The 17,909-nt window shown below is 33.3% G+C and overlaps 1 protein-coding gene across 1 annotated transcript; it reads right to left on the bottom strand.

Moving 5' to 3' along the window:
- Window positions 1-3,615: 3,615 nt before the first annotated feature.
- Window positions 3,616-8,912, bottom strand: LOC134275832 (solute carrier family 35 member B1-like). The gene is made up of 8 exons (XM_062758126.1): window positions 8,589-8,912; window positions 8,049-8,181; window positions 7,652-7,755; window positions 7,067-7,191; window positions 5,506-5,700; window positions 5,141-5,267; window positions 4,874-4,980; window positions 3,616-4,522 (listed from the first exon to the last, which is right to left on the bottom strand). Exons 1-8 carry the CDS (start codon window positions 8,641-8,643, stop codon window positions 4,319-4,321), a joined length of 1,050 nt encoding a protein of 349 aa, XP_062614110.1. The 5' UTR covers window positions 8,644-8,912; the 3' UTR covers window positions 3,616-4,318.
- Between the last annotated feature and the right edge of the window lie 8,997 nt (window positions 8,913-17,909).

The raw sequence follows: 17,909 nt of genomic DNA, 5'->3' as shown, positions 1-17,909 counted from the left end.
TTCTTGCTCATCATAACTATGCACTTACTTAGTTTATTTAATACCTAGGAGCAGAGAAGAAGATTTTCAAAGAATTCATGTATTTTCACTTTATAATCAATAAAGCCCCCCCCCCTCCCCACCACCACCACCACCAGAACCATTCATGCTGGGGCCATAAAATTCACAATCTTTGTAGAGGCACTCTTGCTCATCATAACTATGCACTTAGTTAGTTTATTTAATACCTAGGAGCAGAGAAGACGATTTTCAAAGAATTCATGTATTTTCACCATATGATCAATAGAGCCCCCCCCCCTCCCCAACACCAGAACCCTTGACCCTGGGGCCATAAAATTCACAATTTTGGTTGAGGCACTCTTGCTCATCATCACTATGCACTTAGTTAATTTATTTAATACCTAGGAGCAGAAGAAGATTTTCAAAGAATTCATGTAATTTCACTATATAATCAATAGAGCCCCCCCCCCCAACACCAGAACCCTTAATGATAGGGTCATTAAATTCACAATTTTGGTTCAGGCACACTTGCTCATCATAACTATGCACTTAGTTAGTTTATATAATACCTAGGAGCAGAGAAGAAGATTTTCAAGGAATTAACATATTTTCACTATATAATCAATAGAGCCCCCCCCCCCCTCCACACACACCAGAACCCTTGACCCTGGGGGCCATAAAATTCACAATCTTGGTTGAGGAACACTTGCTTATCATAACTATGTACTTAGTTAGTTTATTTAATACCTAGGAGCAGAGAAGAAGATTTTCAAAGAATTCATGTATTTTCACTTTATAAACAATAAAGTCCCCCCCCCCCCCCCACCAGAACCATTGATGCTGGGGCCATAAAATTCACAATCTTTGTAGAGGCATTCTTGCTCATCATAACTATGCACTTAGTTAGTTTATTTAATACCTAGGAGCAGAAAAGAAGATTTTCAAAGAATTCATGTAATTTCATTATATAATCAATAGAGCCCCACCCCCCCCCCCCACAACACCAGAACCCTTGACCCTGGGGCCATAAAATTCACAATTTTGGTAGAGGCACTCTTGCTCATCATAACTATTTACTTACTTGGTTTATTTAATACCCAGGGGCATAGAAGAAGATTTTCAAAGAAATCATGTATTTTTACTATATAATCAATAGAGCCCCAACCTAACACCAGAACCCCTGACCCTGGGGCCATAAAATTCACAATTTTGGTAGAGGCACTCTTGCTCATCATAACTATGTACTTAGTTGGTTTATTTAATACCCAGGAGCAGAGAAGAAGATTTTCAAAGAAATAATGCATTTTCACTATATACTTATTTAGCCCCGCCCTAGCACTAGAACCCCTGACCTCAGGGCCATGAATTTCACAATTTTTGTAGAGGACTCAATGCTGATTACAATCATGCAAATAGTTTGACTGCTTGGTGTCCAGGAGTAAAGAAGAAGATTTTTAAAGATTGCATTAATTTTAGTGGTTTTGGCCCCACCCCTCAGGCCCCAGGGGGGCAGGGATCATGAAATTCATAATTTTTGTTCCCCTTCACCCATAGATGCTTTGTGCCAAATTTGGTTGAAATTGGTTCAGTGGTTTCAGAGAAGAAGCTGAAAATGTTCAAATGTTAACACACGACACACGACGGACGACGACGGACGAAAACGGATAGCAATAGGTCACCTGAGTTTACTCAGGTGACCTAAAAACACCATCATCTTATGAGAAACATTATCCGGTTACGACAAGGAGCAGGCGGCATGACCGGCCGACAAAAGAAGCTTACTCCTCCATGGAACCCCATCCCACTTCTGTTGTTTTAAAGGTCCGTCTTCATGCTGCTTATGACTTGTTTTGTTGTTATGGATCTATAAGCTTAAGAACATTTAGTTATCTCCCTATTTAAATAAATGTGTATTGCTAGAAATTACAGAAAGTTATGATACATGATTTAAAAAAAACTGAAAAATCAATTGATATTTTAACAATCTTTCCAAAGACGTGATTGGATACGTTACAGAGACTTTAATTTATCGTTGGAGATGGTCATGTATAGTGTTGAAAAGTCGTCAATTTCGATGTTATTGCCTTTTTTATTTCAATTTTTTGTATTTCAAATTTTCTTAAAGTTCCTTGGAGTTTTTAAGTATTATAGGTATGGTAATTCAAATCCATTCTGTTTACTGGGAATGATAAATTTATTTTAAAGTAAACTGACATATGGTTTTAAGGAATTTCCTCTCTACAAAGGGAAAGATATGAATAAGTTGGATTACCACTTGCAGAATTAAATCTTAATTCCTCTAAAATACATTTCTAATTATGAGTCTTACAAACAAGACAATGTCGTTACCTGCTTTATAAGCGGGGACCAGTACCTACTAATCATGTAACTGTTATAAAAACAGAAGAAGAAAACAAACAATATTCAAGCTCAAAAGTAAATTGAACAATACAAATCAGAAGCAGATAAAACACGGACCTCTAAAACATCCAAGGTGGGATCAGGTGTCATGACAGAGTTAGTATCCCCAGCTGACCAGTCACACCTGCCGTGTGCTCCTTGTCATGATCATAAAATAAGTTCAAATGTTGAAAAACTATGTTGACAATTCAATGAGTAAAATGAGGGCAGAACAATAAGTATAAAAAACATCAGTCAGCTTTTGACTTTTAATGTAGTTAATGACAGATTTTATTTACTGACAAGGTCATTGTATTGACCATAGAACTTAAGAAATAATGATGGTGATATTCTCGTTTCATCAACTTTTTTGTCATTAAGTTAATTCGTTCTAAAAAAATTTTACACGTAGAGCATAGTATATTGCTGCATAAGTAAGAGAAGATGACGATTGAAAAATGAAAATGTCATCATGTTTATCATAAAGCTTTCTTATTAGGGTACCATTAACATCTTTTTCTACTAAAATATCCAAATAAGAAACAGCTTCATCAGACTCTGTGGTGTCTTTAATTTCAAGTTCATTTATCTTATTCTTGCTTCTCTTCTGCATTGTCAAAGACAGAGAGATAGATGGTTTTCATATTACCCTCAAATTGTGAGATTTCAACATCCATTTGATACTTTTAAATTTTAATCCATTTTGGCAAAATGTCAAGGTATTCTTTTTTGTGTGTTTATTTGGCATTTTGTCTGAAGCAATTTTTGACAGAATTCATTTTATTTATGAAATAATGAAGCCACTTGAAAGATTGGGCTTTCCTAAACGTTGAGTGAGTAGAGGTCTTTTAGAAAAGCAACCAGAATACTGCATTATTAATCAGCTTTACTCCATGCTAGAGTATAAATTCTCCAATAAAGGAATGAACTTCAGTATAAAGGATTTATTGGAGACTGTTTATAGTAAATTTCTGAAGATGCCTGAAAGTTTATAAACAATTTCTTGTTTCTCAATGTTAACCTTACACCTGGGACACTAACACTTATAAAATTCCGCATTTTTTACACAATATTGTGTACCTGAATTTTGTACAGATCGGACTGTATTTTAAAAGAATATAACTGAACATACAAAACTTTACACATGATTGAAACGGAACACCAGAAATCATTAGAGTGACTATGAACAGCTATTAAGAGAACAAACAGAAGGAATTTCTGCAAAAACAAAACATTTACTTCATAAAAAATATAACTTTTAAAGAATACAGTTACATATGGAGGACTTCCAATGCCTTAACACATAAGCTTTAAATAACATCAAAATCTGAATGGTCCAAATATAAAATTGATAAATCCCTTTAACCTGAAATACTGAAAACATTATACACCTTAAAAACACTGATGACATTAATATGAAGTGGTTTTCATAACAATATGATATAACAACAATGTCTAATGTTTTGTCAATCCATATAAAAAAATTATTTGTTCAAATTCTGCTAACATACATGTATGTTATTATTATTCTTTGAACAACAACTGCGTAGACTCTTATCTTTTGAACATCATCTTATCATCCGTTTTCAATCATGCCATAGACATGCACTTATTTCTGTAGTTCATACTTTCTCAGATCTTTGTACAAAATAAATACACATCAGAAAACAGTTAGGTGTGTATAATCAATAATTTGATTAATATCACAGAACCATCTAGGTCTGGGTTTATCTTTCACTCAAAGCACTTAAAAACAAATGCAACAAGTCATACATTTCAATCACTTTCACAAATGCCCCCCAAAAATATCTCTCTCCTCAAAAAATGATATTCTCTTCTTCACAGATAAACCTTAATATTTTTATTCCTATCCAGGCCAGGATATTTGTAGTAGTGTTTGAATTGTTTTTCTTGGTCTTCACTTGTGGTGTTTCTTTTCTTTCCCATAAGCACTGTCTAAGCCAAGTCCAGTAAACACTAATACAGTTCCCATCCACTGCCTGCTGTTCATGGGGTTCTGGAAAATTATCACTGAAGCCAAAATGGTGAAAAACTTTCGCGTAGTTGTGATGATGGAGCAAGTTAATGGTCCATATGTTGATACGGTGAGGAAAATAAATGTCTGAAAAGAAAAACAAAACGTCTCCAGTTTATCATAAATAATGATTCATGACTTTGGATAGGCATGTGCATTCTGGAAAATTTGAAAATCCAGTTGCACAAATAGTAACCACAACCCACAGAGAATAAAATAAAAAAAAATACAAGCACACTTACTGATTTTAGAATTAAGAAGAGATTTATGTAAGAGTGAAAAACAAAATTAGTTAAAAGTCGCATAATCATTTTATCAATGTAGATTTAAATCTGATAACAATATTAATGCCTAGAAAGCATATACTGAGTGATGAGTATGTGTGTTAAGCTCTTTGTAAAGTTAGAGTTATAAACCTTGAATCCAAATCAAACTCACCTGACCAGCAGCACTAGCTAAACCAAATGTCATCATCTGTAAAAGTATAGAGGGATGTCTCTCCATAAAACCTAGAAATGCCACACCCTCTCCTGAGACAACTAAACCTGGAATATAAAACAAGTACTCATGTACTCTTTGCTTGACAAACAAAATGAAGATTTTCAAAAGGTCTGAAGGACTCAGGGTCAAAAAGAACATTTTTCACTTGATGTCTTCCTGGAATAATCATATAATAAAGTATTAATACAGCACAGAATGTCTTACCTATGGCTAACCATAATATAGACCATATATTGATGTTAAACATCATACTGAAGGCCCCGGTCTTGTGTTCAGATCTCATCCTCTCCTGTATAGCTCCTGTAACACCATCTAGTGACAAGGACACCAACTAAGTGGAGATAATCAAAATTAAGATTGACATACAAAAACATGCAAAGGGAAACGATTCATTTAGTTAAAAACTTTTTAGAATTAACAATTATGCTTTATAATCTATCAAAGACAAATTTTTCTGTAAAATGTCACATTGCGATTTATTTAAATGCAAAAAATTCAGTTTTGAAGAATTAATATAATTAGGAAGCACTTCATAAATGGAAATTTCTTTAATTAATTAATGAATTTACCAGTAAAAGTTCTCCCACACCAATTATGCTGTCATGATCAGATTTCTGGGTCTTTCCCGAGTCTTTGTACAGGAACATGGCTACTCCCAGGACTATCATTAAAACAAACAAGAACTTGGCTGCGGGGTACCGCTTCCGGGCAAACAGGATCCCCAGGATCAACACTGGGATGGGCTTCGCTGATTTTCCCAAAACCTACAAGATTTTTATGATGCATAATTTTCATTGTACTATTGGAAATCAACATTACCTTAAAATTAAAAAAAAATTCTCTCTCTTTTAGCATTGTACACATTCATTTGACCTCTTCAATGATTTTTATGTTATTGACTGTATTTTTATTGTGTAAAATCATACACATTTTCATGGAGTTAAATTTCACATTTTCATGGAGGTAAATTTTCATGATTTGAAGTATTGACAATATTGAATCAGGGGCTGACAAATAGATTTTTCAAGCACTTGCCCACGGGCAAGTGCATGGTCAAATTTCACTTGCCCTACTTCAATTTTTACTTGCCCCACCAGCACTTTATATTCATCATAATGAATTAATTTGTCTCTAAATCAAAAAATATTTTCAACCTAAGATAAAAATGTTGTTTTGAATATTGGTGACATTTAAAACCACCTGCCATTAAGTACTATGTACCATACAATCTGTTGATTGATTGTATGCAGTTTTAATTTTCCACTCATTTAGAGTCGTAAAATTGCTATCATATTTCAGCTATAGTCATGATATCTGATATTTGTTTAAAATAGTGGTTTTGGACATTTGTTTTTTTTTTCTTTTCTCATACCTGGTATGCTTAGACGATTTTGTACTGAGTTTTTCACTAACATTGTAAACAGTTATGGACGATGTACTTATCATCCGCTTTGAATCGTTTACTGCCTCATAACTGTCAAAACTTTCTCCATTTCTCCAATGCCAATTTGTCACTTTCAATTAAGTACAAATACATGTACTTAAAACTTTCGGTAAAACTTGTAATGAACTGCATAATGATGACACAATTGAACTGGTTCGCATACGAAGTGTGACAAACAAAGGAAGATAACTCTTACAACAAAATAATTTTAATTTCGTGGAAAACTATGACATTTTTAAAAATATTTATTGATTTATTTTTTTCAAAGTTACTTGCCCACGGGCCAGTGCCTATTAAAAATTCACTTGCCCGCCTCTAAAATTCACTAGTCCCGGGCGTCAGGCAATGGGATTTGTCAGACCCTAGCTGTTGAATTTTGGGGATTTGATTTCATGGATGAAGAACATTTTAGACCAAATAGTAGTTGTGTTTATGTAGTGGGCTCAAAGTAAAGGGCTTCTTTCCTTCCTCAAAAACAACGAAAATTAAACCCCAAGAAAATTAAGGATTTCACGGTAAATCACTTAATGAATACATGTACAACACAAGTTTAATCTAAATAAATAAATCAAACATTCTGGGCGAGTGGCATATCATTTGGAAAATTTATAAATAATTACACTTTCCATAGTAGTAAGAAAAGAAAATCTTTTTATCTTATTCTAAGCCTTTGTCGTCTTTCTCACCTGAGTTGGGTATGAGACATGTTGTAATGCATGGTTACTGGCTAACATAGCTCCCAGATAGGACATCGAACAAAACGAAAACATCCTGCCAGGAGTAGTGTCCCTTTCCTTCTGCCAAAACATGGCTGAAAGAGATAAATTAACATATTAGGATTTGTATTTGTAAAAGTATAACATGTACCATGTATACACACAAATTTCTGCAATTAAATCTGCATCTACTTTTTTTCTCTACTATCAGATTGTCTATAGAACTAATTTCAATGCTGAACTACATGCAAATGTACTTTAGAACTTGCACTGAGGTTGCATTAATTTGCATGCCCAAATTGCAACCAAGAAACATTTCATTTATTCATTAACTCAAGAGCACTTGTTTTCGTAAGTTTTTCTGTATATTATCATTTAGATAGTTATTTAGTACATTCATAACAGAACCAAATTTAATCCTACAATATGCCCTATACAGCTACACATAATTATCATCTTATCTAGATATACATGTACATGCATATGATTTTTAATGTACAGATAAAGATGAGCATTACAGTATAACCAAGATGTACATAAGATTAGATTTTTTACCAATCTTTGCTGCGATGGCATTGATGATACACTGGACGAATACAAGGGCCAGTGTATACTTAAATTTCTCTGTCTTTTCTCCCTCTCCATATTTTCCCTTTGTTCTACAAGAAAAGAATTAAAACATAACAACAGTATTGTCAAAAAAATGTGTACAAGGCCAATGAAACAAATATATTTTAAAAAAATGATAATTAAGAGATTTTACATCAGAGATAAGAGAAAATCTGGCCAGTTCATCCGGGGTCAGAAAAATTTAAACCCCCCGAATTCTTGACAGGTGCTCTAAACAATCAAGACCAAGAAATGGGGGGGGGGGCTTAAAGTTATCTTGATGATGTCTTTTCTAGGTAACAGTCTTACAGACTGCAACATGTGTTATTTTTTTTGCACTCACATTGACTCCTGAACAATTCCATAATAAAAGTAACAGAGGAACGTCCCAGCTGCACACACGAGCAGTTTGTTCCGACTTCCCGTCATTTCCACGTGTTTCGTCTTATCAGGTATGGTGACTACGTGTGTCGGACCTGAAATCGAAGAGTCACCTGTCATACACTATCTATCGCTTTACTCGTTATAAATTTGTTTTCATGACGTGTCGAATTCTCAAAACACCGCAAGGAAAGCATTACATCCGGCATGGGTTTGGGTAAAAGTAGTTAAATATTGCCGAGATATGTAATGTTATTATTAAATTTTAATGAAAAAATATCCTTTAGTCTTTTTAAATTTATACGAAATAATTTTAAAATACCAAAGATGACTAGAAAAATATCATTCTTAAAATATATGTTAAATATATTCTAACAATTAAACTTACGATGCATGCTCTGTGTAACTAGGTTTACCCTATTCTTGCTGCGTTAATCTTGTTTGATTGGATAATAAATTTAGATCGAAGGTGTTTTCCTTTGATTACTTTTCAGATACTAACCTTCCTCACTGACCACATGGACTTTTCCGTTTTCTTGTTGTTTTTCACTTTCCATCACGATGAAGTTTGCTCCTTACCGAAAACATGCATACTTTTCCTCCCTTTTTTATGTTTTTGTCATAAAAGCTATAAATCACAGCTGCACAGATGTTTTTTAGTAAATTATATTGTTTTCCAAAAATTAGCAATAAAAATTGCAAGATCAAATTAACATCAACAATAACAATGGTCCCATCTCGCTTAATACATTCTCTAGTGAAGTGAAACCTAAGAAGTTGAAAAATGACACGTAGCACGTCATGACCGTTTAATTAATTCAACTTGCAGTCTTAATATTCCTGGCCAGCTGCTGTGTATATATTATGGTAATTTACAACCTTCAAGAATGTTAGCTCACAAATTCACATCAAAGGCATTGATTGTTTGTAATCATAAAAGTTAATACCCACGAGACTAAATTATTGACAGCTACTGTACACGAGTTACGTACAGGTAACAGGAAATTCATGCTACTTTATTTCTGTCAGAGGTTGTCTTGTTAATTAACTAGATCGTGATATATATGCTTCGGCGCGGATCTGTTTGCCTAATGTTTCTTTCAATTAAGTTATATATATTACTTAGTTTTCTTAATGAATTTAAATAGCTTAAAGATACATTTTTGTCTAAAATTAAATTTGTTCACAGTTGGAAAATATGAACAGATTAAGGAAATGATAAAATGAAATTCATAGTTTGAGGTATGTCAATGAACCGAGACAGCCCGTTTTGTACGTCTTATTGCCTTGACATTTGTGTTAAAGTTTATAGTTTAAAATATTCTAAAAGATTTGCTTGTAACACGTGTAATAGAATGAGTACTTTTATTTCGAACTAACACACGCATACTTATGGATTAAAAACTGCAGGGGATGGACAGAAAATTTCCAATTCTGTGATTGGTCATCAACAAATTTCTTAAGCCTGTAAAATGTTTATCACAACGAACTGATTTACTCTCTATTTTGGAGAGCACTTTGGTGGTTCAATATTAAGTCATATGTTTCTCCTTAACTAATTGATTTTGAATGACAAAATTTCATCACCAGATAAAGTTTTTGGCTTAACCTTAAGATCTTTCATGATCCCGGGCCTTGAGTTCGTCATTGACTGCATCTTTGTAGTCTTCGGAGACAAGGTCTTCCAACAAACTATTGGAATTCAAATGGGTACTAATTGTGCTTCGACAATTGTTGGCCTAATGAGTATGACAATTTATTCAGAATCGTTTTAAATATATCGACGTGAATTTATGTATATGTCGACTCGGCCACATCTGTATTATATTTGGATACTATTAAACTATAGACGAATATGGAAAATTCACAACTAAACTGCATGACAAGCGAGATGGATATACATGTGAAAAATAAAAGCCATTTACTCTCAGCTGCTAAAATTTATGGCCAAGGTATAAGTTTAGTAAACTATGCAAAAGTAGGACAAATTCACTTTCAAGGAAAAGATTTCAAATATCTTAGGACCAAATATGGTCTAAAAATGTCACAAGGAATAAGTGGTGAATACGTAGTCCATGAAATATTAAAGGGGCATGGACACAGTTTCAACTGAATTTTTTTTACCAAATTTAATTTTTACAATTCCTAACTAAGGCAATTCTAATGATCAGCAAAAATTTAAACATCAGTTGTTGATTTACAAAGGAGATACAGGGCAGAGAATTCTTCAAAATGTAAACAAGGCTAGTACATGTACCTTGTTTTTGTTTAGAACCCCTGACCCTGGGGCCATGAAATTTACAATTATTGAATAGGCACTCTTGGTTATCATAACTATGTTCTTAGTTGGTTTATTTAATACCCAGGAGCAGAGAAGAAAATTTTCAAAGAAATAATGCACTTTTATTATATGATCTATATAGCCCCGCCCTAACACCAGAACCCCTGACCCAGGGGCCATGAAATTCACAATTTGGTAGAGGCACTCTTGGTCATCATACATGTAACTATGTTCTTAGTTAGTTAATTTAATACCCAGGAGCAGAGAAGAAGATTTTCAAAGAAATAATGCACATTTACTATATGATCTATATAGCCCCGCCCTAACATCAGAACCACTGACCCAGGGGCCATGAAATTCAAAATTTTTGAAGAAGCACTCTTGGTTATCTTAACTATGTTCTTAGTTAGTTAATTTAATACCCAGGATCAGAGAAGAAGAGTTTCAAAGAAATATTGCACATTTACTATATGATCTATATAGCCCCGCTCTAACACCAGAACCACTGACCCACAATTTTGGTAAAGGACTCAATGCTAATTACAATCATGTCATCAGTTTGACTGCTTGATGTCCAGGAGTAAAGAAGAAGATTTTTAAAGATTGCATTAATTTTAGTGGTTTTGGCCCCACCCCTCAAGCCCCAGGGGGGCAGGAACCATGAAATTCACAATTTTTGTTCCCCTTCACCCATAGATGCTGTATATAAAATTTGGTTGAAATTGGTTCAGTAGTTCCAGAGAAGAAGTTAAAAATGTTCAAAAGTTTACGAACAACGTACGACGACGGACGAAAACGGATAGCAATAGGTCACCTGAGTTTACTCAGGTGGCCTAAAAATCTGCTTAGACGAACACATATCAGCATGTTTAACCTATGTAAACAAAAACGTGGCTCGGGCCTGTTTACAAAACAAAGGCTTGGAGCTCTAAATCTGTATTGTATCTCAAAAACTGAAATTCAAAAATTTCCTGATCATTAGAAATACCTTAGTTAAGTTTTTGTAAACATAAAAAATGGTATGAACATTTTTGGCTGAAAATGTGTCCAGGCCCCTTTAAAGCCATTGCCCCCAACTAATCAAAAAATAAGGACAAGGTTTAAAAACAGACAGATAGACAGACAAACGGCCAGGGTTATATCGGTTATATCTAAACCAAGAAGAAGTATACCACCCACCTGGGTTTCGGTCTTCGAGTTACTGGGAATACTGGACTATTCAACAAAGCTAAATAATATGTCGCGTTTATCTTCCTTAGTACAATAAGTAAACTACATAAATTATGTTGACCTGAGTCAGGTATTGAACCATCCTCGCAATGCATGCAGAGGTGCTGAGTCAACGTGTTGTCCAATGACAACAGAGTGTTGACTCCGGACCCCTGGCACTGCCAGGATGGTATTGAACAAGGACTCAACTTTCAAGGAATCCGTTCAATATAATTTTTTCAGACTATACACATTGTTATTTTCATGTGATTTAATTCATTATTTTATTTAGTAAAGACATACAATTAATGCAAAACATTAGATAGAGATTTGGTGCCCCAGTATTGGATTTTCACTTTATACAGAGAGAGAGATAAGTCGAGGATAAGAAAATGGGAGCAAGGGCGCTAGCGCTCTATATATCGAATCATTCAATGAATTGGAAATGAATAATGTTCATTTTTTTATTATGTATTATAATAATTCATTTCTGTTACTTCACTGGAATAATAACCGACTTAAATATGTATTGAACGACCGCTCTCCCACAAAGAGATCACACGCAAACTTCTAACCTGAGTTTTGAAATCTCGTCGTCTTACGTGAGAAAAAGATTTTAATCTTCCTTCTTGTTTCCCCAGGGTCCTTATGATATTCTTCTTCTCCTCGATCCTACATCAGTCCGGACTTTCATGTTTCCATCAGAATAGAAACTGAATCTTAAACATCTGGATTTGTCATAATGAGATGTTTATAAATGTTTTCCTCCATTGCTAGATTCCCATCTTATCTGTGTGGGTGAGCTAATGATACGTTTGTGAATTCTTATTGAAGCGACGATAAAAAACGATAGATCTGAAAGAAAGCACACTGCCTGTGTCAGGCGACCGTCAAAGAGAGGCGAACGTTCAGCATCAATGTTCTGCTGCAGTTCAACTGATCAAAGGACAACAACAGAAAAGTAATATTTACGTAATTTGATTCTTCATTCACAATTTTTGTCTTTTTTATTGCTTTGATTTATTTACATACACAAAAATAAACAAAGAAAAAATATACAATTGTATGTAATATTTTATTCTACAGAACTTATCAGCAGAAATCCATTGGTTATAGAAAACAAGGTACACTGTCAAGTAAGAGTTATCTTTCTTTGCATGTGGTTCACATGAACTTTAATGCTAATCACTTCCGGAAACAGTACCAGACATACGCACTTATCTCCCTTCTTGAATTAGGTGGTAAGATTTTAACTCAGGGCCGATAAGACAGCACGGGTTTAACGAAAACTTAAATGTATCTTTCCACATATCTACAAGTTTCTAAAACAACTATCAAACGGCGGGAATTAAGATAAATGCGTCGACTGTGCGATACTGTGATATTTTCGATAAACATTAGATACGGATCTGTAATGGCTGTCGGAGAGCCCTCCTCGGCGTGCGGCACGGTTCCCCATACATTAATTAGAAGAGTTTTTGTATCACAGCTGTGTCCGTCGATCTCAAACCAAATCAATCTTTTTATATATATTATAAATTTTTCTCAAATTTCTCAATGAAATATACTTGAAGGAATTTTTATGAATTTTTATTCCAGTTATTTCCATAAAATATTATACCCCATGCATTCAATGATGTTTTCCAGTGCTAACACTAAGGGTTATTTTTTTGACATGGCGATTATCTGTTGCTATGATAATAAAAAGAATATTCCCCTTGATATCTAATGGAGTCGGTAATAACGTTTTATAGAGGATGTCGCTACATGCACGCTGTAATGAGCCGCTTGATACAGTAGTGTTTCGGAAAAGCTTCCAATCTTCAGCCGGAATCCACTTGTCTGAGTAATATACCCATTCTAGTGATAATACAAACGTTTTATCGTATTGTTGACAACAGGCATTATAACATGCGCTTGAACATAGAGAGGTTTCGGATAAAAATTATCAATTTTGTATCTTATGTGTCTTAGTTTATTCCCCTTTATCTTTCTCTCGAATTACCTCTGTTCCCTCCTAATCTCCAATTTGCCGATAAACCAAGCTTATTACACAGAGTTTCAGCCTACCTACACCATTTGCACTCAATGTTTACTTCAATGAAATATATTAATGTGTTTTAATGTCGAAATTAGCTTTTTTTTCATTAGGAATTAAAACTTTCTTCTTTCGGAACATACATGCAAGACATATCGTAAGTATTCTATATCTTCTCGAAATATTGGTATTGTACTTTCTTATTGTAAAATTCTTCAGTATGATTGTCTGCTGCTTGAAACTAGTGGGTTTTTGCATAGATTTTATTAAATACATGTTATGCCCTGTTGTTAAAAATGTTGAGTGATTTCGTTTCGACGAATTGGCAAATAGGGTGGATGTACTAGTATTTTCAATGTCGATTCAGGAGACACCAGTTAACCTAATGAACCCTCACAAACTAAAAAGTTGTTACGGTCCAGTCAGATTTTTTTTATACAGTGAGATATTTGTTTTTCCCTTTTTTCGATGATGTTACGCGCATACGTTATATGCATGTACAAAAATAAAACCGGAGTTTGGTTTTTCTTCTCAAGGTACATGTACATGTACGTAGAATTCACCAGCTGAATGAGAAAATCACCATCACCTGTGAAAAACAGAGATACAGAAAATGTCCGAAATATAGAACTATACAAGATTCTTGAGGTTTCCTCCATGTTGACAACTCTATACGACATTAAAGCAAAAGAAACTAAGTCATAATGTTTTCGTGGTGAATTTCATGATTGCCCATCAACAAATTCCATGCAAATTATATAAAATTAAATCTTTTAAAAGCATCTGTTTTAATTTTTCAGCAGGAAGAAAAGCATGTATAAGGCATACAGATCATTGTCATTTATATTAAAGGTTATATACGCCTTTATTTCAAAATTATGTCTTTATTCCTAATTTAAGCATCAGGAACTGAACCCGATCGCAAGGTCTATTGCTTCTATTCCGGCTGTCCAAATCTGTCAGAAATCTGAATTAGAAGTGTAAATACAACTTGACTTATAGGGAAAAATCAGGGCCGCTTATCTACGTGTCAACCACCGGCGTCCTATAACTAGCTTTTTTCCGCCACATAAAGTAAAAACTGGTCTCTTGGAACACTCCCCCATTAACCAACTTCATAATGAGCTGTAAATTTTCTAGCACCACCGGTACGGTTATTTTGTTTTCTTAGGTAATTTTCAATTTGTGTATGATCCCCGATAGATTATGCCAAGGCATTATAAAGGAGACGAATAACGCGTGCCGAAATTGTTTCCCAATCAATTATGCATGCAACTTTCGTATTAGCATATTTATGACTTTTTACTATGAAACGTACAAAACATGTAGTATTTTTTTTTTTAGTTATTTGCTTCGTTTGTTATTTTCTATGACTAAAGTTATCGATTCAAACTTTACTTCAAACATTATTTGTTCTTATTATGGACTGGATTCTTTAAAAAAGAAACATTAAATTTTATAATTATTGTGAGAGCCAAACTAGGAAAGCTTTAAAATATATATACAAAAGGATTAACTATCAAGCAATAAATAAATACTCCTCTCAAATCAATAAAATGAAATCTGTATTCTTTGTATTCTACATGGCATGATTCATGTATTCTGCGATGGAATATATTATCATTTCCTCACAAAATGTTACATGAAGTTGTTACTTGGGTTAATACACGTGAAAGAGAGAAATTGGAAAATATTAATTAAAAGCTGGCTATTCTTTTTTCCCCTGAAAATTTTAGAAAATTAAAATTAAGGCTACACAGTCAAAAAGCTGGGAAAAACTTGCACAGTGAGATATAAATGCCTTCTGAATATTTATTTGCACATTTATCTGAATATGACAATGATATTCTGTGTATGTGAGTGTGGAGATAAAATGTTTAAATCAGAGTAAAACAGGACGAAAATCAGCTGACGATGACCAATGTTTATACAAAGATAACATTATACTGCTATAGGTACTGGGTACTGATAAATTTGTACCTATTTAGTGATATGTTGATATCAATGCCTGGGATGGGGGACCGTTTTACTGTATCCTGTTTTAGTTATAAAGAGTATTTGCAACCACTGCAAAACCTAAACTAAATTTAGATTTAAGATAATAAGGGGAAATGGAATTCATACTGAGCTCGATCTCTGGACAATTTTGTGAAAAACATTTTTATTTCTAGTACCTTAAAACATTTTATAACACTATTAGGAAATATCATATCATAAATACTATACTATACTGTTATTTACATTTTGTTAGTTTGTTCAAAATTTCCAAATTTAGAAATAGTTTTTTTTAAATAAATATAAGACGATGAGCATTTTATATTCACTAGCTTGTATGTCGTTGCAAGGTTTATGTAAACACAATTCCTACATGATAAAAGTCGAAGCAATGAAATTCAAAAATGTTGTTTCATATTCTGTGTAAATGTTCTTATAATTCTATAGTAATCGAAATACGTGACTGAAAGCATTAGAAAATATCTTGAGAGGAAACATTTGAGATTTTGTTACTGTATCTGATATGCCTGGTATACGAATGGTCAAAAATGTCACCTATCTCTATACAAATTTTACCCCCACCCCACCTACCCCCAAAAAGCAAATAGAAAAGAAACAATCAACTAACACTTTAAAAAAAGATGATTGTCATCAAAAAATTATTCAGATATTTATACTGAAGTGAAAAGAAATTGTCTATTAATTTAATACAAGGAAAACGAATATACGTTTATCTATAAAACAAGATATTTGAAATATGTTTAAAGTTTTAAGGGGGTGGGGGTAGTGGGGGTAATAATTAGAGCAAAAGAACATAGATTCTTAATTCTCTTAATTTTAAACGTTTTGATACATGTATAGAAGTATTTATTTAGCACAAAAATTATTGGAATTTTGCATCATTTAGGTTAAAAATGATCAAACAAATTATGTATTTATTTAATAGTCAGAAAATATTCTTTTGGATTTTTTTAAAAGAAAATATATATAACATTTAAATGAACAAATTTATTATTATTATTTTTTTAATGAAAATAAAGATATGTCTTCATATAGTAGAACATAATTTCATATACATGTACCGATGACTGTATTTTTAGAATTTAGGAACAACTCTTTTTCTAATAAAGAATAGTTTAAATTTTGTTTGTTATTTTTAAGGGCAAAAGTAAATATTTATAAAAGTAAATCTCTCATATGATTGAATAATATTCAACATATAAAAATTAATTATTTTGCTTCTGTTTTTGAAACTATTTCAAATATTGTCAATTTTGATAAAATATACACAATCACATGCTAATTATGTATTTGTTAAGATAAGAAAAATCTCAGCATTAGTTGTATGGACGCTCGTTTTTTTTCCCCTCAAAATACTTTTAAAATGCTACCGTAAATCTTAGTCGTAACAAGCACCTCGTGTGGGGGGTACTGCAGTATTTAGTGGAAATATTGGCTTTTTATTGCGTGCATGTTATATTCTTAAAAGTTTTCTCAGGAACGCTAACTAAACGTGTCATTATTTAATTGGAAAACGTTTTCACAACCCTTGTAAAAATTAGTTTTCTTGATCCTCAGAAAGTGAAAACATGTGCTGGTACAACAGAATACACCAAGTTTTGGAAGATTATCCATTAATTAAAATTTCATCTGTCTACTTTTATAAATCGTCATATTGTAGTTACACATGCCAGAACCCGGTAAAACTGAGCGGTTCCCAGGGGAAAGGTTTCACGAGCACTAGGACAAATTAGTGCCCGTGTTAATAAACTAACACTGACGTTTAATTGTCGTTTAAATTACAGGGAGGTCGGTGATGCTGATTTCATTTGTAGTTTTATTTTCTTTTATAATGAACTTTCTTGGTTTATGGGTGACACTTATATACAGACTAGTGGCAAGGGTAAAATACGGGACAACGAGGGGGAGAGTGAAATAAACACGCACGGTCCATAACCCAAATTCCTCCTAATTAGTCCACATGACCAAAATCCAATTATAAAGCGCGTAAAAGTCACGGCAACTGATTTTTATTTCATCGTGGCAGTTAAACGTTCGGAAAAAAGTGTCGAAATTTACCAGAGAACAATTTTCGTTTCCAGAAGAGTATCAGAATGCTCACATGTATTTGGATTCAATTCTTTAAATTTACATTTATTATATAATAAATTAAGATATTAACAATATAAAGATAAAATTAAACAAATTAAGTCTTCGATGAAACCTTCATATTGAAAAAAAATGTAGGTTACTATGATTGTGTAGTATATATTCCCAGACTGCAAGCTTTTTACGAATTT

The sequence above is a fragment of the Saccostrea cucullata genome, unplaced genomic scaffold (assembly GCF_032062105.1).
Source record: "Saccostrea cucullata isolate Sc308-1 unplaced genomic scaffold, CSIRO_AGI_Scuc_v1 ctg7616, whole genome shotgun sequence".
NCBI lineage: Eukaryota > Metazoa > Mollusca > Bivalvia > Ostreida > Ostreidae > Saccostrea > Saccostrea cuccullata.
Note: the sequence above shows the minus strand (reverse complement) of the source record. Positions and strands in the feature narration are given on the sequence as shown.

Coding starts and splice junctions, on each gene's coding strand:
- LOC134275832 (XM_062758126.1), bottom strand. CDS start 8,643: ATGGAAAGTGAAAAACAACAAGAAAACGGAAAAGTCCATGTGGTCAGT. Junction 8,182..8,588: donor CCATGTGGTCAGTGAGGAAG/GTTAGTATCTGA, acceptor CTTCGATTTCAG/GTCCGACACACGTAGTCACC. Junction 7,192..7,651: donor TGCCATCGCAGCAAAGATTG/GTAAAAAATCTA, acceptor TATCTCTTTCAG/CCATGTTTTGGCAGAAGGAA.